Source organism: Hoplias malabaricus, chromosome 15 (assembly GCF_029633855.1).
Source record: "Hoplias malabaricus isolate fHopMal1 chromosome 15, fHopMal1.hap1, whole genome shotgun sequence".
NCBI classification, from domain to species: domain Eukaryota; kingdom Metazoa; phylum Chordata; class Actinopteri; order Characiformes; family Erythrinidae; genus Hoplias; species Hoplias malabaricus.
The window spans coordinates 21,789,268-21,814,366 of NC_089814.1; the positions used below are offsets into that span (position 1 = coordinate 21,789,268).

Below are 25,099 nucleotides of genomic sequence, written 5' to 3' on the forward strand. Positions count from 1 at the left end.
CACCAACAAGAATCAGTGTGTGACATTAAACAGCATATTAATATTTCAAATTAGACACACAAAATATGAGTTCCTCATGCCATTCAGAGTTCATTTTATTGAAGAAAACTATGGAAAACTTTTTTCGCAGGTGACCTATTTTTTACAATGAAAACTATATTAGAACTAAATAAAAATAATAATGCAAAGATGAGAGCTATGAATATGTTATGCACTTTTTGTCAACAAATAAGACTGATGACCTGTTATTCCTGATTTGGAACAGAAATTCACAAGGACATATAACAGCCATAGTGAAGAGGATTCGACTCCCTAGGAATAATTTCTTGAGCAATTGGGAGCCACTTGTATCAGCTGTTGGCCAAAGATTCATAGGTTTGAAACTCTTGGAGTTTAATCTTGTTTTGCAGCACACCTTTAACTTAAAATGTTCATTTTAAATAGACACAAAATGTATTTGAAGAAACAAATTGTAATAAATAATAATTTTAAAATATTAAAAACCTTTAAATAAAAGCAGGATTTGTTTATTTAATGTACTAAATCTTGTCTGAAATGTTAGTATAATGTTGACTAAAACTAGATTAAAGACAAATAAATTACTAAAATGTGACTAAAACATACACATTTTAGTCAGAAGGCTATGATTAAAACTAAATCTAAATCAGCTGCTAAAAATATACATTAATTTCAATCTCTATTAGCATGTTCCACAGAGACATATGCCAATTATATTTTAAACGTGATGATTGTTTTGGTTACCAATGGCTTAGTAACATAATATACCAGCACACAGAAAACTTCATCTCCTCCCACAATCATCTCCTCCCACTGAAAAAAAAAACAGCTGTTAATTTATCCACTAGGTATAACTCAAAATAGAGTAATTATAGTTATCATTCATATCTAATTACTTTCACACAGTGCAGAAATGCAAACATCCTGTCTCAAATACAGCAGCCTAAACTGAGAAATCTTAAGACTGAAATGAGTGCAAAACTAGCAGCTAATTACTCTACATACTGGTGCAGTATAGGCTCCAATGCAAAAATAGATTAAATAAATAAACAGATACAGCAAATTTACACTTGTTTCAGTTTCACTTTTGATTTCTTTTTAAAAGCAGACAACTTACTACAGATAAGAGTGTCAATGCTTTGTTGTCTTCTAAGTGTTGAAGAGATCAATCTAGCTTGTGTTTGGGATCAAATATTTTCTATATATTTCAAATCTGGACACTGAGAGGATAAAAAAAGAACAGACTTTGTTCTCAAGCTACTCTTGTTGGTCTTTGCTGGGTGAAAACTGACTACTGACAGTGTGATCTTGTTGAAAAATGTTGTATGGTTGCTTCTCATAAGAAAACAGCCTTTCAGCTGGGGGAAGCAAGCTTCTCTGCTATCTTTTCATTTGTTGTTAAAACAATTAAAAATGTAATGTTTTGCCATTATGGGTTTGGCTCTTTTTATCATTTATTCTGCACAGTAGTATTTTCAAGGACTGTTACCCCCAGTAGAAACAATGATTTGAAATGAGGCAGTGTTTGTACCTCGTGAGCGCTCCAACTGGCCCAGTGTCTCAATCTGCTCCACCAGATCATTGGAGTTCCACTGACTCATCCCCAGCAGTATGGCCGTCTTCCCCTCCATCACATCTGCCAACAAAGACACACACATATTTGTAGTTAAATCAACACTTAAACACCACGAAAGAACCCTGACCAGACCTTCACACATTTCAGGATCTAATTAGCTGATGTTTAACTGCGGTAATTTTTATAGAAACTATTTCTTTGGCTCACTGCAATTTTCTCAACTTGTTTTTGTTTGTTATAATTAGGGAATGCTGCTACTTAAATCCGTAATGACACTTTAAATGAGTTAACTCAGACATTATCCATTAGATTCTTGAGATTATTTTCTACATTCCAATGTGTAGTGTTGTGTCATTCACATATCCACACACACACGCACACACACACATTGCATAAAATGTCTGTGTGGTATTTTCAACAGAATATATATATTTTATTATGAGTTTTTGATAGTTACAGCCTTAATAGAAAATATAAAGACTTGTGTTACTTATTCATTCATTCATTGTCTGAAACCACTTATCCAATTCAGGGTTGCAGTGGGTCCGGAGCCCACCCGGAATCACTGGACACAAGGAGGGAACACACCCTGGAGGGGGCGCCAGTCCTTCACAGGGCGACACACTCACACATCCACTCACACCTACGGGCACTCACCAATTCACCTACCACGTGCCGCCCATTACTTATTCAATGATAATACTAATACGACTAATAATAGTAGTAGTTGTTTTTGTTTAATTTACATAAATAAGCCAAAATATTTAAAGGACCTCCTTGCTCCTACAATCACTGGACATTCTCTCAAGTCCAGTGATCATAAAGGTGCACTATGTAGTTCTATTGTTACAGACAGCAGCACAACTGCTGCTCTGCATACCTTGTTAGCCCCATTTTACCCTGTTCAGGACCGCCAAAGGACTACCACAGAGCAGCTATTATTTGAGTGGAGGATTTTTCTCAGTGTTGAAGTGACCCTGATATGGTGGTGCTGTGTCTCATCCACTCATACCAGTGCAGCACAAACTACCACACAACCAACACACCAGTGACAATGCAGACCCACCACAGATTACATTTTCTGAGGTGAGCTTGTGAAAGGGGGAAATTATTGTGAAATAATTTTAAAATTTTGGCTGATGTATATCATCTCTGAAATCCAATAACATTTCACATAATAATTCAACATACAAATCTACATAACATACAGCATGGCATATAAACATGACATATAACCGACAATGCCAAGAAAAAAAACCAGAAATATATTAACACAACAATACAGAGTGGAAAGAGTAATTAGTAGTTAGGTTTCAAATAGTAGCAATAGTAAAACTATAATAATCATAACCACATTAATAGACTAAAAGGAATAGTGAAACTTTTGAAGATAAGATTTTGAATGTTACAATGACGTTTGAATGAAATGACTTTCAGTCTGGCAGATAAAATCCTGGGAAACCTTTGATGTGTGTGGGTGAGCAATATCCAGCTGAAAAATGCCAGTTGGAAGCCCTTCTATGAGAGGCAATACATGTGGCTGCAGGATGTCCTGCACAAATCGCTGAGTGTCCCTTGAATCACTACTAGGCATAGCCAACTGCTGTGTGCAATGTATACCCAGACCATCACACCAGCAATTGGGTAAACGTGTCGCTCCACACCAAAGGCAGGATTAAGGCACACACCACAAGGCATCCATTCTTGAATACATCTATCATCGGATACCAAACAGAACAAAACCGAAAAAAACAGAAGGAAATATGCTACGTCCATCCAGTCCAGGATATAGCAGTCCAGGTTTCTCATTCATGTCATCACAGCTCTGAACACCTTCCTAGATGGTGAGCAGGGGCTGTGGGAGTGCACTGAAGGGCAATGTCACACTCTGAAAATGTGTGGGGAAAAAAACACAAGCTCAGTAGCCCGTCACAGTTGTGAGTTTAGTGCTGAGTTTGGGTTGAAAGAGAGGAATGAAGCTGAAAACAGACAGAACTGCACAGTGCCGAAAACACAGCACTTAACTTTGTGCTCACAGAAATGAGGCTCAGCACAGCCTGAGAGTGCTCCCCCTCACTCATGGTAATACCGTATACTGTGTTGATATTTTCAGAGGGTAAGAAAAAATGTGCATACAGCCCATACCTACTACACCATTTCTTAGTAACAGGACATGATGAACTGTTGCTATAACAACACAAAATATATCAAGCTGCCACTGCCATTTTTTCATAGTTTGAAACTCAAATATTTCCTACTATACTTAATAGTGCACAGTTTTATATATATATATATATATACACACACAAACACACATTATTATGGGCAGTAAAGGAGAGCCCAAGGGCTCAAGGCAACACCAAGGTCACAAGCTGTTAGTGTAGCTATCACACTGACCACATCAATATTTATTGATCACAGTTTAACTCTACCCTATATGTCTCTGACAACACAAGATTAGCTTATAACAAAGCATTTAAAAGTTGCACATGCATGTGTATGTATTTACTAGTTGATAGCTGCAACAGCTGATTCCACAACCTTGACTGCAATGCATAGTAGCATGAGCAAAATCCTTCCACTGCCAAAATTTCAATCAGCAATATGTTTATAGCATCAAAGCATGCTTGTGTTTGCAAATATTTTAAACTGGTTGCTGCAAAATTTGGCTGTTGCCGTTTACAACAGTCCCTGCTGTTAATGTTACTTTACAAAGCAAAGAGTATTTTGTTGATTCAGACATAGCTGTTTTTCCTCAAAGCATTTTTATCCTGCAAATATATAAACACACACTAACAGACATCACTTAGATATGAACAGTATGCTGAGTCTGAAAAACATTCATAAAATCCTCTGTGAAACCTTGCAGGGCCTCTTTAATGGCCATTTCTGGGCTATTTCTCTTACGCTGGTTTCTAGGCCATGTTTTCTGAGTGACCCTTAAGAGTGAAGCAGAGTAAGTGAGAGCACGGTGCTCTGGGGAAATATTTCAAACAAACACGGCTGGAAGTTGAGCAAGGTAAACCACAGAGAGGCCAAGGGAGCTGCAGCAGCATGGCAGAGCTAAAAATAGCCTCTACAGGACCCAACAGGGAGAGAGAAAGAAGAAAGCCAAAAGAAACTAATGAAGATAGATGTCTCTCCGCCTGCTCTGGACTTCACCTCCAGCTGTGAACTAACTATGCGCTTCTGAGAGAGTGAAATCTGTTATGTCAAATGGACTTCCAGATACCCATTCCATTATCATCTCATTTGCTCATTAAACACTAGCTAGAGGCTGTGGTTTCATTCCACAGCTGCAAGAACTGAAGCAGAAACATGTGGCGCTTTGCTATTAATGGTGAATGAACTGGCTACAGATTGACTTTCCTGGATTTGTTGAAAGTGTTGGCATGAGGCTACAGACAAAGTTTGAAACAAGAAGCAATGTGTAGATCATAATACACACTGTTAATGTAGATGAGCAAACCAAACACATTATTTTAAATTCTTAAACTGCAGGCTTGCTGTTATGGTGTCAGATATGTAATTAGGTCTGTCACAATATTTACATTATTGACTCATTTTACAATATATGGGCATTTCCACAATAATTTTTGCTGAACACAGTATCTCCCATTGTGTTTACTGTCCTGTTTGTTTACATTAGAATGAATGTCACCAATATTTTATTTAGCCTGTTGTTTAGCTGTCCTCAGGTTTTCTCTTGTCTCTGTTCTGGGAGAGTTATAGCTGTTTTATTATATTTATATTTTATTTTTTAGGATAATTAAACAGGGCATTTTATAATATTTTAATAGGATATTATTCCAGTTCCAATGTTTGAATATTCTTAATAACTACATTTTAGTTGCTCTTCTAAGGGGTGTAATATTCAGTAGTGTAACTGTGGGTGAATGTATGGAGGTGGACGCAAATGCGATATAACAATTTGTTTAAAAACATAAAACTAAACAGCCCCTGAAACAGGTAAACAACAAGAAACAGCAGACTTACACAAAGAACAAAAACTGATACAAACTAGATGCTAACAAACAGACACTAGAATGAACAAAACTGGGTCACATTAAACTTAAAGCTAACAAGAGAGAGCAAAGCAAGCAAGAGACTAAATAGAAAAACAAGGCAAAGGCACTTGAAAGACACAAAGATTAGAAAACATATTGGAGCATACTAGAGATCACCAGAAACTACAAAAAAAATCAGACTGACAAAATGACCAAATACTGGAACAGACTAACAAGAGCAAGTATTTGAAATGTCCACCAAAGACAACACTTAAACATGGGGTTTATATACTCAGGATCATAGACCACAGAAAAGGAACACCTGGGAAGGATAACGAGAGGGCGGGAAAAAACAAAATCAGCCATGTGCTCCTTTAGCACAAGGCAGACAAGGAAACAAAAACAAAGCAGGAACACACAAAACAAGGCACAAAGCATGAAAAGTAGCTACAAAAGTAATATGTTTTTATGATGGGAAACAAACCTCTGGGTCTGTGCCTCTTTTGTGAGCAAACAAGGTATACCATTTTCTTGCCTCTCTGGAAAAATGCTCCAAAATGAACAGTAGACATGATTTTTTTTCCCCACAGTGCATTTCCTTTGAGTCCGCAGAATTATGAAGTTTCATAAAGTGCGTGCAGCATTATACTGCCTTACAGTGTAGGATACTACTGCCAAAGCCAAATAACTACTACTGTTTGCCAGCATACTGCATACATAGGAATTAGGGCTGGCTCTGAGTATTTGGGTGTTTGTGTATTCAGATTCATTAGTTTTTGTAGGTATTCGGGTTTTAATTCTGAGATTCGGATATTGTTTTTTGTAAAAATGGGTAAATTGGTAAATGCCACTCTCCAGTCCACCAATATACAGGCCCTTGAGCACTAAAAACAGCACTCTGCTCTGCTTCTGGAGCCCCACCTCCACCTGTATTCAGATGTGTCACCATTAAAATCATTGTATAAATGAATCCTAAAGCAGTCTGACACGCAATAATATCCCACTTACAACAAAGTGTGGCAACACCCCAGATCATTTTCTTAGCTTCATATCTGAAACTAGACCAACACTGTGAATCTCTGGCTAACTCAGACATACACTTTGTTGTGCTCTTTGTGGCAGTGAATTGCAACACACCCCCTGAATTACCCACGCCAAATATTAATGCAGAAGCTACGAAGCCCTAACAATGGCATTTGGAATAGCTATAATGTGACTATGCGTTATTCCCATTTACACACCCTAATTCAAGTTATTGAGTGACTTGGGAGAAAATATATATAAAAAATATAAAAAGATATAAAAACAGCCAAATAGTATATCCTTTTGCTACATTCCATGTGAACGAATGAAGGAATTTTTGAAGTCCAATTAGGAAATGTCAACCGGAATATCTCCCAATCGGAAAGACAGGGGAGTTTCACCAACCCTGAGTTCAGAATCCAAGATGGCTGCCCGCAGTAGGTAAAAGCAGTACTATCACACAGTTTATTAGTACTTCTACCTATTAATGTCTCATTAAAACATTCATACATACAGTACTGCCCAACTACTGATTCCATGGTGTTTAAATGTGCAAAATATCCCAAAATGTTCTGTTATCTGGTGTCTCTAAACATGATAACTAGGAACAAGCTAACAATGAAATCCAAAGGCATATGCTTTTCAGAAAATTTAACTGGAACAGGGCCAGTTTACTCACCAACTCAAATAATATGATTTGCTATGTAAATATTATCCACAGGTTTGAGTGTCTGGCACATTGTCCATGGAGAGAGACCCACTGCAACCCTGATCAGGATGAAGCAGTTACAGAAGATGAATGAATAAAATTTAGTATACTGAACTCATCACTGTCTTGGTATTATATTGTGGTACACGACCACTGGTGTCAGTATCAAAGTGAAAATACATGGTATTATATCAACCTCATTGCAACATGTGGTGATTCTCTTCTTTTTTTTTTCATAAACAGTTTCGACTCACTCAGATGCCGTTGTCCTCGGAGGTCTCATTGTCCCTTGCAGTTTAAAAGGTTAACACACTGCCAGAGGAGAGTTTCTACTTTTTTTTAATTTGTTTTTACACATCAGGCAAGGGCATTTGCCAGCATTCAAAAGGCCTACGTATCATCTGGCACTGCTGGGGACAATGAAGTTGCTGCTTCCAGGAACATATATCTGACTGCCTTCAGGAGGCTGCTGCAAGCCATAAACCAGGTGTTCTTAAGGTTAGTATAACAGTGTGTAACACAGCTCATTCTGCTTTCTAAAATCTAGGTTTGGGGGCTTGGTTTTGATTAAGAAAAAGGGACTGATACCTTAGACAGCAAGAGGGCTTAAAGACAGAACACAAACAGTGTTTACAGATTTGTACTCAGATTGTATACTAATGTTTACAACAAAATTACCCACAAATAGCTCCCCAATAGTTATTGGTTTTCAGGACGCCTTAAAACAACACTTTAGATGTCAAGTATTTTCCTGACAGATTGGATGTGACAGCTCAGATCATGTTTTGGCATGACTCCTGCCTGGATATTCATAATTTGAAAGAAAAAAAATTGACAGACAACAATGGCAAATGATGGAAAGGGACAGAGAAGCAACAAAAAAAAAAAAACAGAAACCAGAGGCTGACATCAAAGGGGGGGAAGGGGGAAATAAACCAAAAATAATGCTCCCTGCAGACACAGAGGCAGCATACTAATGTAACAATATAAAACATTCAGACAGAACATGTGTAGTATTAGAAATACAGCATCAATGCTGTAGAATGATTTGGCTTTTGCATTCCACATTACACAGGGCAGTATGCTGTAGCTTTATTGTTTCTCCAGCTTTTCAGTGTGATTTTCAGCGTATAATCAGTGCTGAATTGTTCATAGTGGTTTAACAGAAATAGCAATCAAATGTCTGGTAACAGAATGCTGCCAAACCCAATATTCCTCTGACCGCAAATGTATTCAATCAGCCAAGATACAGAACATGTCAAACATTAGTAGACACCTCTTCTGCTAAGAATTTTTTGGTACATTCATGTGCACTGATTGCTTACACGGGCGTTCAGCTGTGCACACAATAATTACACACAGAACATCACAGCCACCAGAATGGAAGACTCTGGAAATGCCACAAATTAGACATACTCAATGTCAACAGGCCATCAGCGTGGTACAAAACCTACACTGGAACTGCTATATGAGCGAACAGGTGTCAAAACTGGGTGAGATATTGGGCACAAATTGTGTGTTCAAACTTTTGGCCATATTGTGTATGTGTGACTAGAACTCCAAGGTTTATTTAGCTACCAAGTAATAAAGGCTTCTATTATGCCCCTATAGCAATTATAAAAAATCTTCTTCTATACGTCAGTCCACTGTTGAGATATCCCTATGTATTACTGCGTCAGAAAGTATACACTGTTAGTAAAACCGGTGTTGGTGCCCCTTAAGGGTACATATTCACTACCTTTAGTTAGGAAACACATTTGTAACATATTCTACTTTAACTTTTAAAGTTGTGTTGATTTGACACACCCCATTACATCTCAAGAACATTTTTTTTATTTTACACAGTTTTACAATGATAGATTACAGCTATTCACCTCACCCACTGGAGAAAATAATGCAATGTACCTTTAGGGAACATAACTGCACTTTAAAATCCCTGTTGTGACAATAAATGTACCTCTACCATAGGTCTTTTTCTGAGAGTATATAATAAAGCCCATTTGAGATCATATAATCCTAACATCTTAACATGGTTGGAGGCCACTGTTCCAAATTTTGGGCTTTTGTTTGGACCGTCATAGGATGGCTGTCCTATAATGTACACGAATGCTGGTGGAACACTACTAATGGAAGGAAAGAGAGACAAGCTTTCACTATGCGTCAGTAAAATGCAGAATTTAAGAAAAGACATCTCAAACATGTTTTGCCAGAGCAATTACTTTTGACGTAAAAGGAAAATGCTGTAGAATGTTTTGCTGTACCATAGATAAAACATCCTGGGAATTTGATTTTGTTTCTTTGGTAAAAAACCAATGACACCGGTCACTGATGCATATGCTTTGAAGACATTTTACTACAACCCTCAATTCAGCCTTGTGAATATCTGAATGGATGGTTTTATCACTGCTATAAGAGCATGGGTCACGCTGCAGGAAAATAAAGAGAGTAAACAAAATTATAACATTCAGACAGTAGTATCCAAATGAAGACAATATTAAAACCTGTGACTGTAATATAAAAATACTAAACATTACATGTTCCCAAAAAACTCCTGAGAGCAAAAGTAAAAATACAGTTATTTAATCATAATTTGCCACAGGTTTACAGTTAACTAGTGGGATTCATGATACGGAGTGTTATAAGCAGTACATTTGTTATGTGTTAAGGATCTCTACATATCCTCTGTAAGACGTCTGCACTTTGATGAAAACTCTGATTAGCAAGCATGAAACCAAGAGGCTAATTGGTTTCGGTGCTTGGTAATTGGTGCGTTATATCATCTTTATTTAACGTGTTGCCTGCGGGTGCCATATTTAGCACATTGTGACAGATAGTCATGTAGTCCCCATTATGATAAGGGGACGCTGCTGACAAATGGAAAGCCCTGCTAGCCCGGCCTGTACAGATGGGCTCATTAAAGATTTGGGTCGGCGTTCTGCAGCAGCTTCAGAATGCAGAAAAAATATGCATTTAGCAGCAACACACTGCTACTCTTCCCATTTGTATTTCCATTCCCATTTCCTCCCTTATCTGCTCTGCTAAACTCACTAAACGCTTTAATATTTTATAGCCTTCTAAGCAACTTGGCAGTTTATATTTAGACAAATTGTTAACCGTTTACCCCAATAATTATTAGCTGATTACCCAATTATTAATATGTGCATATAGAATAATCAAATTAGGCTCCAGCAAAGAAACACAAAATATGTTCTCACATATATATTAGTTGTCACTGCAACTTCAGCCTGGTAGGGGAACAACAAATATAATTACTATTATCTTGATCATTTACATCACATTTATCACAATACACTTTTCCAAGGATGAAACTCCCGGTTTCATAAGAGAACATGCATAGCCCTGGTAAATTTACTAAAGTACATTATGTGAAATATTTCATTCATTCATTCATTATCTGTACCCTTATCCAGATCAGGGTCACAGTGGGTCCAGAGCCTACCTGGAATCATTGGGCGCAAGGCGGGAATACACCCTGGAGGGGGCGCCAGTCCTTCACAGGGCAACACAGACACACACACACACACACATTCACACCTACGGAAAATTTTTTGAGTCGCCAATCCACCTACCAATGTGTGTTTTGGACTGTGGGAGGAAACCGGAGCACCCGGAGGAAACCCACGCAGACACGGGGAGAACACAGCTGTGTGATTGCGACACTACCTGCTGCACCACCGTGCCGCCCCGTGAAATATTTCATTTAATTTCTAATTAAAGATTTATTTGTAATATGCCACTTCTAGAATTTCTTTAATTTTATTTTATTTTAGGGTACTTTGACTCATCAAGTCAAATATAATGATGCATATCATATATTGTGAAAATACTTTGGAGGTTTGTTGTGATACGTGTATCTCCCAGGCTTATTTAAGACAGTAAAACAATAAAGATAAACAACATTTAACAACAGGCACATTTGTCCATTTGTCTTGCTGGAGAGTGTGCTTGGCACTTGAAAAATACCATCAGGCAATTTGTGCTTCATGACTAACCGAATTGGTCAATTATGACACAGCTGGCAGCCACGCAACGAAAAAATGTTTCTGTGAAGGTGATAAATATGATGGTGTTACTTCTTAACATCATTTCAGGCTTCTGGCCTGAGGTGGAAATGTATTATTCCACAAATAGGAAGCAGAGTTGGCATGATATATTTGCTTTCATTTGTTCCGTTTCTAGGCAAAAGTTCAATGTATTTCCAAGGAAGCTTATGCTACTGGGTTCACTCAAAACAAGCACAAATCTTGCTGATTATCAGCTTATAGTTGTTTCAGCAGTTACCCCACAAAAGTACATGGCTGTCTTACCACTACTTCACAACTCTAGACTACAAATGTTTCCAAATCTTTCATTCATTTTCTGTAACTGCTTCATCATTTTCAGGGTCACAGTGGCTCTGGATGGGGGCATCACAGAGCACCACACACTCACACATATGGACACTATTGAGTAGCCAATTCACCTACCCACGTGATTTTGGAATGTGGGAGGAAACTGGAGCACCCGGGGGAAACCAACACAGATAAAGGGCGAACACCATCCTTCATTTACTCCATTTCCAGACCAAATTAAGGTTTTTTGTTTGTTTTGTTTTTAATCAGCACTAACAATACCACTAAACATTTAACAGAAAATTGCACGGAAGTTGTAAAATCTAAAAACAGTTTTTCTCCCAGTAGAGTGTCTAAACATTGTGTTCCGTTCTCCAATGTTACACACTGTTACTGGTTAACTGGAAGACAGTGTAGCATCTCGGGACATGCCATTAATATTTAAAACTTACAGTCTAATCATTTTTATAGTGCTCATTCATCCTGAATATAATATCAGAGCTAATTATCATTATGGCTGCCTGCCGAGCGGAACGACTGCCCATGCTTTCTCATCTGATCCTGGTGAAAGATTTTTTGTTTTAATTGGGGTGTCCCTGTTTACCAGATGTCTGGTTAGCTTTAAACTATGAGACAACAGCTACACATCCCCCACAACACACAGATTTCTGCTCATCTCTCATGAAGGCTCCTGCATGTGAGTGTGTCTCACTGTTCACCTGCCCCTCACTGCACTCTGTTAACACACTTTTCTGCATTCTCGACCAGAGGAGTGTTATATCCTCTTTTGAGTCTTGGTTTCCCCTCAAGGTTTATACCTCGTGTCTAAGGAAGCTTTTCTTTGCCACTGTGGCATCAGTTTTTCACATCAAAAATAATAATAATTATTAACAATTCCAAAAAAAATATTACTAACAAGTGCAATGACAAATATGTATTTTCATTTTCTTCTTATTATTGTTATTACTACTATTTAGCGACACAGTGGCTTGGTGGTTAGCACCTTCCCCTCTCGGTGCTGGGATTCTAGGTTCAATTCCCATCTGGGTGGAGTTACCATGTTCTCCTCGTGTCTATGCAAGTTTCCTCCGGGTCTCGAGTTTCCTCCCACAGTCCAAAAGCATGGAGGTTAGGTGAAATGGCAACTAGTGCTTGATGCAGTCTTCCAGGTGGACAGTTGTTCCTGGTTGAGAGTACGCTGTGTGAGTTTGGCTCCAGCTTCTCACCAGTGTGTGTCTGTGTGTGTCTGTGTGTGTGTGTGTATTAAACGTTGAATTACGTTATGTGCAGTGTTGATTTTAAATCATCATTGGCGCCCCCTCCAGGGTGTGTTCCCGCCTTGCGCCCAATGATTCCAGGTAGGCTCTGGACCCACCGCGACCCTGAACTGGATAAGCGCTTACAGATAATGAATGAATGGATGAATTTCAAAGTAAAATAAAAAAATAAAAAATAAAAAAAAAAACCCACACAGTATAAATACATTCATACACCCATTGTAACACCGCTCTAAATGTACTGTAAAACTATAGTGCTTTGTATTGGCTCAGTATTAAACAACATATTGGATTAAATAACAGTGGATTGTGAAAATTAAAAAGCAATAAGGACACTTTCTGAAAATTTAAATCAGGGAGGGAAAAAATGTACTATACCTTGCTTATTATTATGACATTGTACTTTTACATGTGTAATATTTCAGTGTAAATTAGAAACTTTTTTACCTTAGACAACATACTCTTTTTTTTCTTTTCTGCTGTATCAAAAAAAAAAAAAGCAATGAAGCAAACTGAATCATAAAGTTCGTGAGTCATAATGAGAGGATTTTGGCTCCAAACACACAATCAGCCATCAGCCAATTTATCTTTTGATTCTGTACAAAACATGAGTGCGATAAGTGCCTTTATTAGGCGAGACCATTCTGCTAGTTCCCTCTTTCAGTGCAGCCCTTTCTTTGAATGAAGTCATTTAAAAATGAGATTGAACGGTGGCATTTTCCATACTTGCATGAAAACTGATCTTTAATACATACTGCAAATGTGAAAGTTTGTTTCATATGGTGGTTTAGCCTCACATTGTGTGACAAACAAAAGCTTGATTACTGTTCACACACCATGAATACTCCTTTTAATCAGTGCACTATCCTTCTTAAACCTATTCTCAATTTGTTCAAGTTTTATTAAGTTCCACATGCTGAAAGGATGTTGTAGGAATTAACAATCATTTAGAAACACAATGATAATAGGAAAGTACAGGTCTTCAGCCTAAGGAAAATATGAGAAATGAATTCACTAAATCATTAGTGAAACCCATGCAATTCTGTAAATGTTCATCACATCCTTCCACATTGATTTTTGTTTATTTGTTTGGTTGTGATAGGCACTATCCAATGGGTTGATTGCAGAATTTGATTTAGGTAGTTTGCTAGCAGAGCATGAGGAGAGAATGAGGAAATTTTGTAGAGTGTAAAATGTTCAGTGCAGTGCATTTTTATAAATAGTAAAGCAGGTTAAGTTTAAGTTCTAAAAACTGTTTGAGACTCCAACAAAGCTTCTTACTGGTATAATGGTGGATTTTGTCATAGTTTGTATTAGGGCTGGACAATATGGACAAAATATCACGATATAGTCCTTTTTTAGTTTTGGTCGATACGATATAATTCCGTTATCTATTTGAACAGTATAAAATCCACTGAAAAATGTCCAAGAACAAAACAGAAACATGACATCACTATCAAACATTGACCTATTGGCTTTGTAAATATTCATTTATTATCTGTAACCGCTTGTCCAGTTCAGGGCTGCGGAGGGTTCGGAATCAAGGCAAGAACACACCCTGGAGGGGGCGCCACAGGGTGCCTTCACAGGGCAACACACACTCACACCTACGGACATTTTTGAGTCGCCAATCCACCTACCAACGTGTGTTCTTGGACTGTGGGGGGGAACCCACGCAGACACGGGGAGAACACACCAAACTCCTCACAGACAGTCACCCGGTGCAGGTCTTGAACCCACTTCCAGGTCCCTGGAGCTGTGTGACTGTGACAATACCTGCTGCAACACTGTGCCACCCGATGTTGTAAATGATGTATATTGAAATATAGAAACATATATGTTTAAAATCATCTCATTGTTATTGAAACATTTTTATTGTGAGATACATACATTATATATATATATATATATATATATATATATATATATATATATATATATATATATATATATATATATATATATATATATATAAATTATTGGCCAGCACTAGTTTGTATAATTTCTGTTGAAGGCACCACGTCACAATGCCAAGCACTGGTTAGCCGGGTATAAATTTGGCTGTGAAGCAACGCAACTATGTTCTCTGGAGAAACAGAGCACCATCAGTGAGATGAGTTAGAGTGGTGTCTGTGATCCAGAACTAATCATCCATATTAGTAATTGATCTCACCTATGTGCTAATGGTGGAATTCATATACACAATATATGTTCCTCAATACTGCATCTTATATGTAAATGTCTCAGTTGTGACAACATCAAAGGTAATAAAAAAAGCCCTATAGAGGCCGCAGTATGACAGCACTTCTCCTAAACACACATTATTACTGGTTTTGACCAGTTCTGCCTCTTGAAATCTGCAGCGTCAGATGCCCAGCACCAATCAATAGGGTGAAATACACCTCTGTCATCTATCTAGCCACTTTAGGAAAGCTCTTATTGGTATGATCTTGGCACCTCTGTGATCTTGGAGCAATTTTCTAGCTGAAAGTGCTATCACGCTCTTTGTTCATATCCGTCTTCCCATCCTGAGCCATTTATTGCTTGTGTAATCCCACCGCTATCTGATGTAGTTTAGAACTAACTCTGGTGCAGATTAAATTAAACTGTGAGAAGCCTTGAAATTGAACAGGGATTCTCTGCTCATATTTTGGAGGTAAATATTAAAAAGATTAATTGCATCCATGCTTAAACTACAGCTCCAAGCCTTAGATATTGAGTGCGGCTGAGAGACATGCAGAGAGAAAGTAACTGGTGTTTACAGCTAGGTATTAGCTGCATTTCCAACAAAATGACACATTACATCATACAAGAGTTACTACATAATAATACAGTATGAATCAGGAATATTGCCTTGCAAATCAGAGACATAATTAGCTGTATATGATTTAATAGCTTGCAAAGTCTTATTTCAGGATGATGTCTAGAGATTCATACACTCCTAGAGGTCCTACAGTTTGTGTTGATGCTGATGGCATAGTTGCCTCATGGTCCTCATTAAAAAAAAAAGTGTCCCAAGCACTAGGTCCTGCTGTGTCTTTAAGATTTTAAATAAATTGTTACCTACATAGACAGCAAAGTGGCGCAGCAGGTAGTGTCGCAGTCACACAGTTGTCTGTGAGGAGTTTGGTGTGTTCTTCCCGTGTCCGGGTGTCCTCCAGGGGCTCCATTTTCCTCCCACAGTCCAAAAACACACATTGGCAGGTGGATTGGCGACTCAAAATGATCCATAGGTGTGAATGAATGTGTGTGTGTGTGTGTCGCCCTGTGAAGGACTGGCACCCCCTCCAGGGTGTGTTCCTGCCTTGTGTCCAGTGATTCCGGTTATTCTCCGGACCCACTACGACCCTGAATTAGATAAGCGGTTACAGTCAATGGATGAAAGTTACCTATTAGTGGTGTTAACTGATTAATCTGATAAATTCTGTGATTAATCAAGATTAATCGCTTGTTAAAATGCTAGCATATCCTCTTATTCTTGGAAGGGAGATAAAACAAAGTGTATAGTGGTATCCTCTATGTTTAGAGGAAACTATCCTATTTTATATAATAACATTTTAGAGTAGTTTCTATGATATTTGAATTGGAGAGAGTTTACCTCAAACACAATAAAGCTCAGACACAAGCTTTCATTGAGAAAACCGCAGCTCACAGCTCAGACAAAAAAAAATCCCTCCATATTCCAGCTTCAATAAATTTAAAAGAGATAAATGTTTGGATTAAATCAGGCATGAAAACAAAATAACATGCCTAACTGCTCTAAACAGCTGTTTGTGTTTATGCACATGACTGCACATGAGAGAGAGAGAGAGAGAGAGAGAGAGACTGTAAACATCTGAGTTAGTTATGTGATTAACTGCACATCTGAGCAAAAAATAATATAAAAATTGTTGTTCAGTGTTTTGAACACAGGTTGTTTTTGTAATGGGGCAGCCTTGGCTTTGAGGTTAGAGAAGCGAGCTTGAGGGTTGCGGGTTCAATTCCCAGAACCAGCAAGAGAATATTCATCAATAAATGGGGATGTTTTCAGGACAGTGCTATAAAACAACTGAATTACCCTCTACAACTGTAGGAGGAGCCCAGGAGCAAAAATACTAAGTCATACCTAGTGTCCCTACAAACTGAAGTCAGTATGAATTAAATTGTCGTTTACCTCTGGCATCAAAGAACTCCTCATCTGAACTGTCCATGGACTCCTGTGCAATGTTCTGGAGCCTCCAGTGTGAAGCACTGTACTTCCGTGAGGGCACTAGAAAAAAAAATAGAGGGTAATTAGGTGGATAGAATGTAATAATTTTGAGCAAAATCTATCTAATTGTAAAGACTGAAAACTGAGGCATTGTAAAGAGCATGTAAAAATATGCCTGTAGATGTTGTTGGAAACTGAGGCCGGGAGTCACAAAAAAAAAAAACAGAAGAAATAACAATGCAAAGATTGGATAAAATAATATACTGAAAAATCATATACAAATAAGAAAATGTGGTCTCTAAAGGTTTGGAGCTTGCTGACAACATTTTGCTGCTGATACAACGTACATCCAAAAGCACCCTACTCTATCAGTTTTAGCTCCATTGTAATTAAGAATGTTGAAGATCTTAATTTGTATTTGAAATGGAAGATTATGCCCAAAAGTAAAGGATGATGTAACAGCACAGATTATTGCTATTGTACTATTCTTCAAACAGCTGCATGTTTGCCCAAAGAACTAGCCACAAACCACTGGCAAGTCCCTGATCTACAACAGCAGTGTTTTAGGGCTTAATACCATTCTTGCTGTTTGTTATTGTGCCTTGTCTCCCGCCATTAGACCTCAGTAAACACAGAGGAAATCAGCTGAAGCCTGAAGAATGGCAGTGCTGTCCTGGAGCTTCTCCACTTGTAGAGAAAGACAGTTGCAAAAAAACACATCCCTGAGGGAGTGCCACTTTGAAGCTGAGCGTGGCTAATTAAAACAGAAAAACGCCCCCGCTGCTGGAGTAGCACATGGAGAGCCAGAGTTGGATTTAGGCGAGCTCTGATAAGCCTGCAAAGACCCCTGCATTCACGCCGCATTGTTCAGCGCCGCTTTGTAGATACGGCACATTTTCTTCCTTTACATCTTAACTGAAAGCTACGACAATCTGGTTCTTCCCGCCAGACGACAGACACATTAGCTTCGGAGATGAAAGGTGGAGGTTGTGTGTGTGTGTGTAGTGGGGGGGTGCGGTGATGTGTCTACATGTATATTCTGAGCCTTGTGCACTTTTCTACAAAACCCTCGGGGCTCACAAATCCCAGCAGAGATGTAAGCCGTACTTTTTGATCAATGTTCTGGGTTAATGAAGATAACACACTCTAAAAATATGGCAGTCACACAATACACGTCTGGGCCAGATATATAACCTGTAGCCTCTCTCAATAACAGACACTATTGAGCTTCTGAACTGTAGCAAGGCTACAGCTAATGTGATTCATGTTTGGGGCTCAGGTGGGAACTGCCTGCTGCTGGGCAGCGTGACCTCAAACATCTATTAAATCCCTCAGAAATACCACAAGCTTGAGTACTGCTTTTCCTAAGCTCTGTGGGGTGAACTTGAGCTCGTTTTTAATTTGACCGGTCCACTCTTATTAGCATCTCTATCTACAACCTTGTGTTGACCAGTGAAATACTCCATTCATTACCATAAACCCAGGGTCCTACTGAAGCTGAATTAGTAGCACTCTACTACACTTAATCCACTCCACTGACCAAACAAGGACTGTAAGCTGTTGTCCACCCGTCGCTCTGCATACTTGCTTATCCCCATCCAGCTCTCCAATGTTCAGGATGATGTGGTGGTGGTGTCCACTCACTGTCCACTCCTACTTAGACACACCTACTTTTTGAGTTTTGAGCAAATATCTGAGCATTGCAGTGCTCTAGCAGGTCCAGAAGCAGAACTTCTCTCTTCTACATCTTTTCACTTCACAACTGACTTTGCCACTGTCCAACACCCGTGTCTACCCCGTCGATCACCTGCTCTGATTTTGCTAGGTCCTTTGATGAAAGCGATGAGTTTTAATGGTTCGCTGATGATGAGTCGTTAACATGGCCCTTACATAGTCCCATACGACCACTTCTTCTCTCCCCGTTTCACATCTGATGAAGGGTCATTTTCAGCCCTCTAACTTCAATCAATACTCCTCCAGCTCTACTTCATTAGAGAGCCCACCCGCTGATCCTCAATTCTGTCTGAATGAAAGAGCTATTTAAAAAAAAAAAAAAAAAATCCCACTCTCAGAGTGATTAATCACTTGTTGTCCAGGGTTAAAATGTTGTCACTTCCACACAGAACAAAATAGCAAGCGCACAGTCATTAGCCTGAAGAAGCTGTGTAATTGGTCAGTGGTCTGTGCAGATGCCTTCACAGATAGCAACCAAATTATGTTAATGTGAAGGGGGAGGGTAGGGAGTGGAATGGTTTTCTAGTTACAAAGTGCAATTTCTGCAGTGCTGAGCCTAGAGTAGCAAGAACAGAGACTCTAATCTCCCTATTACAGGGGTTAAAACCTCCGGCCCGTGGGCTGGATCCAGCCCAATTAGCGCTCTAATCCAGCCCAACAAAATATTCAAAACATTCTAAATATCATCTTGTTCAGTTGTGTAGTCATGGGTGTGCCTGAGCCTTCCCAAATTGGGCCACGCCCCAAATACTAATACTCTATGGCACAAGAAAATGCGCTTCTCATTGGTCGTCACTTTGATTTAGCCAATCAGCAGCCAGAGTTAGCTGCCAATTATTCAGTGCTGCAGTCAATGGAGTCCCTCCTAGATAATGTACGGAATGACAGTTTAAATCTTACTTTAATAACCAACATTATGTCTGAGAGAAATTCAGTTTATTTCATGTTACAGTTTGTTTCTTAAGACCTGAAATTGTCTTAAAAATTATGAACATTTTCTCAAGCACAATTAATTACCCAGTGTCCTGTGTTTTATTGAACTGAGTGTAATGTGGCCCGCTACCAGCACTGAGTTTGACACCTCTGCCCCATTACAGCTCAGTGTTACACCGTAATTATTTTGAAGAAAAAAGTAAAATTAAACCCATGTAGTGGAGTACGGACCAAATATGAATATTGGACAATGAAGGAATAATGAAATGAAAGGTTTTGAATTAAACCTTTCTCACTCTGACCAGGACTTTCGTCTGGTCCCGAAGTCAACATTCCACAGGACTGTTTGAACAACGGGGTGCAAAGCCCCCACACACGCACACTCATAAGCTAAGAGCATCAAAGAACCCTTTAACGTAACATATGGCATCTGGATCCCCTAACCTCTTCAGGAACTCGAGATAACTTTTATGATGCTTTTAGAGAGACAGGAACTTCAAACAAAGAAGAGAGCTTTTACGGCCGCCTATGACAAAGTGGCGCCTCAATATCCCTTATCTTTCACGGGGATCAACAGATGTTCAAACCAAAGTGACCTCGAGTGAACTCCCGTGAATCACCAACCAAAAGCACGGATCAACAGCGACACCGAATGGACACTGGCGAAACTACGCCTCGCTCAGAGTCGCCGGAAAACAATAGCGAAAATAATCGAACTCTGAATTATTTGTATATAAACGAATGTATTAATGTCACTTTCTGTACCCTCAGATGAATGCCTACCTCCTAATGAAATGATGTATAGTGCCGATTGTTTCTATTACAAAGATCAGTTTTGTCTCTGAATGAGAGAAAATGGATTAATGTTTTATTTTTCAGCGTATCATCACGAATTGGACGTGAACAATGTACTCAAGATGGGACCTTATGTAAATGTCTGATATTAATAGTCCAATGTACTCATCGTTATATGTTGATAGCGGGTATAAGAATTTTGATATGAGAAATTCATATTCTTTATGTGAGAATCAATGATCCAAACTCCCTTCGACTCTCTTCCCCTAGCGAGAGTCACGTGAGACTGGATTTGTGTCCAATCAGAAAGAAGACTCCGCCCGTTAAGGCGTGACCGCGCCAGCCTTGAAAAGGCCAAACAGCAAGACAGACAATGAGTTCGAAGTTTGAAGAGTCGCGAGGACTCTACAAAAGTAACGGACCACTGAAAAAGAGAGGACGCCGACGAGAAACCTTGGAAAAAAAAAAAACGCTGTCTCTTCCACGCCGACAACGAAACAAAGGAACCCTCTCAGAGACTTCAGAAAAGCTTACGAGAGACGTCTCGAAATTAGCTAAGAGTATGAAGTTTAACTAGTAAGTCGAGTAATTTGAATATCTTTCTTTTCTTTTAATCTTGTTTATGTTTATTACCTACCTAAGTTTAATCTCACGACTAATCGAAGCAGGGGAACTTATTCGTGGCCAGAATAAGGAAACACTGCCGAGGTACCATAGAGTCTTAGAATAAGTGAGTTTATTGAAGCGGTTTTTCAGTTCTGGAGCTGCAGCAACCAGCGAACTTTCGTCTAAACGTCCATATTTTGGACTCTCCCACTCCGGACCGAAGGCCGAAGAGAGGATCCTGCCGCCTGCGTCATCACACTCCGGGTACGCCCGAGACAACTCAATCAACAAGAAAGACCTCCACGCTAAACCAGCCTGGACGCTTCTGCGGTAAGAACCGCGAGACTAAGTGAGACGCCTCCATTCCCAGGATTCCAAAGAGCCTCTGCATCCAAACGAGTGGTGAAAAACCGACGAAAAGTAAGCTAAACTTATGCACTTCCAGAGCTGAACACCGAATTAAGTTCTTGATAAATTCTGTATTAATTAAACCGTAGTTAGTAACCTTAGTCACAAGTTAGAAGTGCCTAGCTCACCTTAAGGTCAAAATCAGTTCCCCCTGCCGGACACCGTGAGATTACAAGGTTGTGCTATGTTAACTAAATATCTTCTTTTTATTAATAAAACTCTCATTATTTGAAGTCACAGTGTTTGCAATTTATTCATTAGAATTTCTGAAAATCCTGAAGAACTCATTTAGCATGATTATTATTCATTCTCAAACTAATTATTAATGTTTTAATTGCTTAAACCAATTATAAATCTTAATTAATATCATTAAGTCAAATATCAGAGGTTGGAGGAGTTTGAATAAGGTCAAGGCTATAAAACAAATTATAAAATTATATGTATATGTATCGGGGTGTATGACCAACATCCACTACACCCATGTATTCCTCTAAAGTGAGGGAACGATTCAATAAACTGAGAAAATGGGGTTAAAGCCGCTAAAAAACTCAATCCACTTTAATCTCAGTATATAATTAATCTGAATACATCAGTAACTATATCACTGAAGCTGTCATTTTAAGGTAAATATATTACTTAGAGTTCCTTTAAAGTTGGAAATATTTGCTTCACCAGCACTATCTGCCTCTACTTCTCTGGAAGAGCTCCAGCTTCTCCAGAGCTGTGAGGGTCTGATGACATTCAGCCACAAGAACGTTAATGAAGTCAGTTATTAACTGTGTCTGATTAATGATTATTAGTTAGATGAATGATAATTAGTTGAATTCGCAAACTATGAACAGAGGGAGACAATATTTTAGACTTATTGTGCATTTCTATATGAAACTGCTACCAGAGAACAGCTTCAGTTTTACTACCCAGTACATAACACTGAAACAGTCATCTCCACCATGTTCCACTCATTCTAATATCAAACCGAACGTTAACTTCAATGAGCTCATATCAGTCATTTAGGTTGGTATTGCCCTCTACCAGAGGCAGCAAAGAATTTGCTGGGTGCTGTTTTGTTTCATTTCGTTTATGCTTCATTGCCATGCAGCTGTGAAAAGCTGCTTTCATGTAATGTGAATTGCACCATGCTGTGACTTATGTGGGTCTTGCTTTCTTTTGTTTTCCTCTTTTAGAAGCTTCCAAGTTCTCTTATTGGCACAAACTATTTCTTCTTATGATGCAATGCAGTGACAGAAGCCAAGTCGCACCAGTGTATACATGCTCTACTACACTGAACAATCACCTACCTTGTTGTCTATTTTAACACCTCCAATGACCACAAAGGAGCATTCTGTAGATCTAAATTTACAGACTGTAATCCATCTGTTTCTCTGCATAATTTCTTACCCAATTTCAACCTGTGTGCTACTGTCACTGACTTTACATGACATCTACGATGTCAACCGACACGGTAGTTGTGTCTAACAGAGGGGGAAAAACTCAGAGTGTTTAAAATCTCAAGCAGCACTGCTGTGTCTGATCCACTCTTAACAGCACATCACAATGGAGAGCAGGGTGACGTGGATACAATGGTATGCAGAGAAACAGATGGACTACAGTCTGTAATTTTAGAATTACAAAGTGCTCCTGTAAGGTCTATGGAGCTGATAAAATGATATAATGGTTGTAGATAATAGGTAAGGTGTTCCTAATCCTGTGATTGTTCAGTGTAATATGTGCCATAATGTGCAAAATATGACTTTTTAATGAAGACAACAATAAAAATTCCAGACAGACTTTATATAATCAGTGTTATAATCTATTTCGACTAATTGTTGCCGCACTAATTACAGCATAACATTAAGTTCAGCAATAAATAACTTGACCCCCATGGCAGTTACAGCTCAATTTACCTGATGTTGCTATGGGGGCAATATCCGGAAAAAACCCATCTCATTTTACAGTACCACCTCCCTTTTTCCCTTCCCTTCTTATTAAAAAGGTATTACATTACCCAATCCGCATCCCTAAGCTGCACCAAACGCTCACAAACATACTCTCCTTCCCCTATGAGCTTATAATGAAGCTATTCATCTTCCGGCTCAGGCTCAGAGAAATGCCTGGGAAAAGATGCAACCATAAACCGGGCTGGGATTTTAATAAGTCTGGGACCTTCAGTGCCGGCGGCTGCAGTTACATTAGCATACAACATGCATAAAAGTACAACAGGGGCCAGCCTGCAAAAGTAGGCTAAACCTCCAAGTTTGCCCAAAATTTATGGGTAAGGAGGGAAGCCAGGCCTAAGAGCAGAAATCAGTGGCGCAAAATCAATGGAGCCTTTAGTAAGAACGGCTGCCCAGAGTCCAACATCAAACCTACGCTGCAATATATTAAACCTATATTACCTTCAGTTTCAGAGACAGGTTGAATACAACACTGGGAATATAGGCAATAACTGTGGGCATATGTCAGTGCACTCTGAGGATAGAAGTACCCGTTCTGGAGTGAGAATTAGAGTTTGAGTTAGGATTTCACCTTGGATGTAGGTGTAGGTCTCCTCTCTACCCAACAGCTGATTGTCAGTCTTGCTCTAATAGCTGTATTAACCCAAGCTAACATTCATTCTACATATAATATACAATGCTCACAAGATAACATCCCAAATGATGTTTTTTGATACCGTTTGAGAGCACGATAAATTGAACCGTTCAATTTATTAAGCCTTCTAAAATATCAGCAGAGTTGGGCAATAGGACACTAAGCTATTTTTATCATGATAAGTAATGTCACAGTCATTTTTGCCAGAACACCTACTGGGTTGGCGTAGAAGAGGCATTTTCCCTTACTGCCTGACTCCTAATGTTTAAATGCGCATGCGCAAGTAGGAACGATATTTCATCTTCTGTTGTTAGTTCAGCCATATTTCACATAGCGCTTTTCCACCAATGAGGAAGAGGCACTGTCCCATTTCGTGAACTAAATTTGGAACCATTCAGCACACCTCCACCAACATAAACTGGTTCACGAACCAGAAAAATCTGTTCCCATTTGGAACCAAAGAACATGAGGTAATTCAGCACAAACCGTGGCTCCATCTATAGGTGTGTTGAGGTTCAGTAATTCAAGAAATAGCTCAGAGACTGAAACAGAGTGTAAAAATACTGACTGTAGCTGGACAGGGTCATTTACAAACGAATTTTCATATAAATAAATAATAGGATATAAAACAGGAACATGCTCCGTTTGTGTGTGTTTATGGTGCTGTGATTGTTTCTATGTTAGTTACATTACTGGTGCAAATAATGAAGATTGGCCACCAGGCTGGTCCAATTTAGCCATGATACCTCCCACACTAAAATGACAGGCGTTTCAGTTTCATTGTCCAACCCCTGTATATTATGAACACAGCTTTGTGCTCATTTTTTCATTTCTGCATTTATTTGTCTTGTTCTACATATTTCCTCTACAACACAATCACATA

The 25,099-nt window shown here is 38.9% G+C and overlaps 1 protein-coding gene across 1 annotated transcript in view; it reads right to left on the reverse strand.

The window, feature by feature from the left end:
* Positions 1-25,099, reverse strand: part of plrdgb (PITP-less RdgB-like protein) — a 101,875-nt gene that overhangs the window by 50,382 nt on the left and 26,394 nt on the right. Inside the window, exons 2-3 of the mRNA XM_066645969.1 lie at positions 17,116-17,211; positions 1,550-1,654 (exon numbers count right to left, since the gene is read on the reverse strand). Of these exons, the coding sequence (XP_066502066.1) occupies positions 1,550-1,654; positions 17,116-17,211 (201 nt within the window). The remainder of the gene's footprint in view (positions 1-1,549; positions 1,655-17,115; positions 17,212-25,099) is intronic.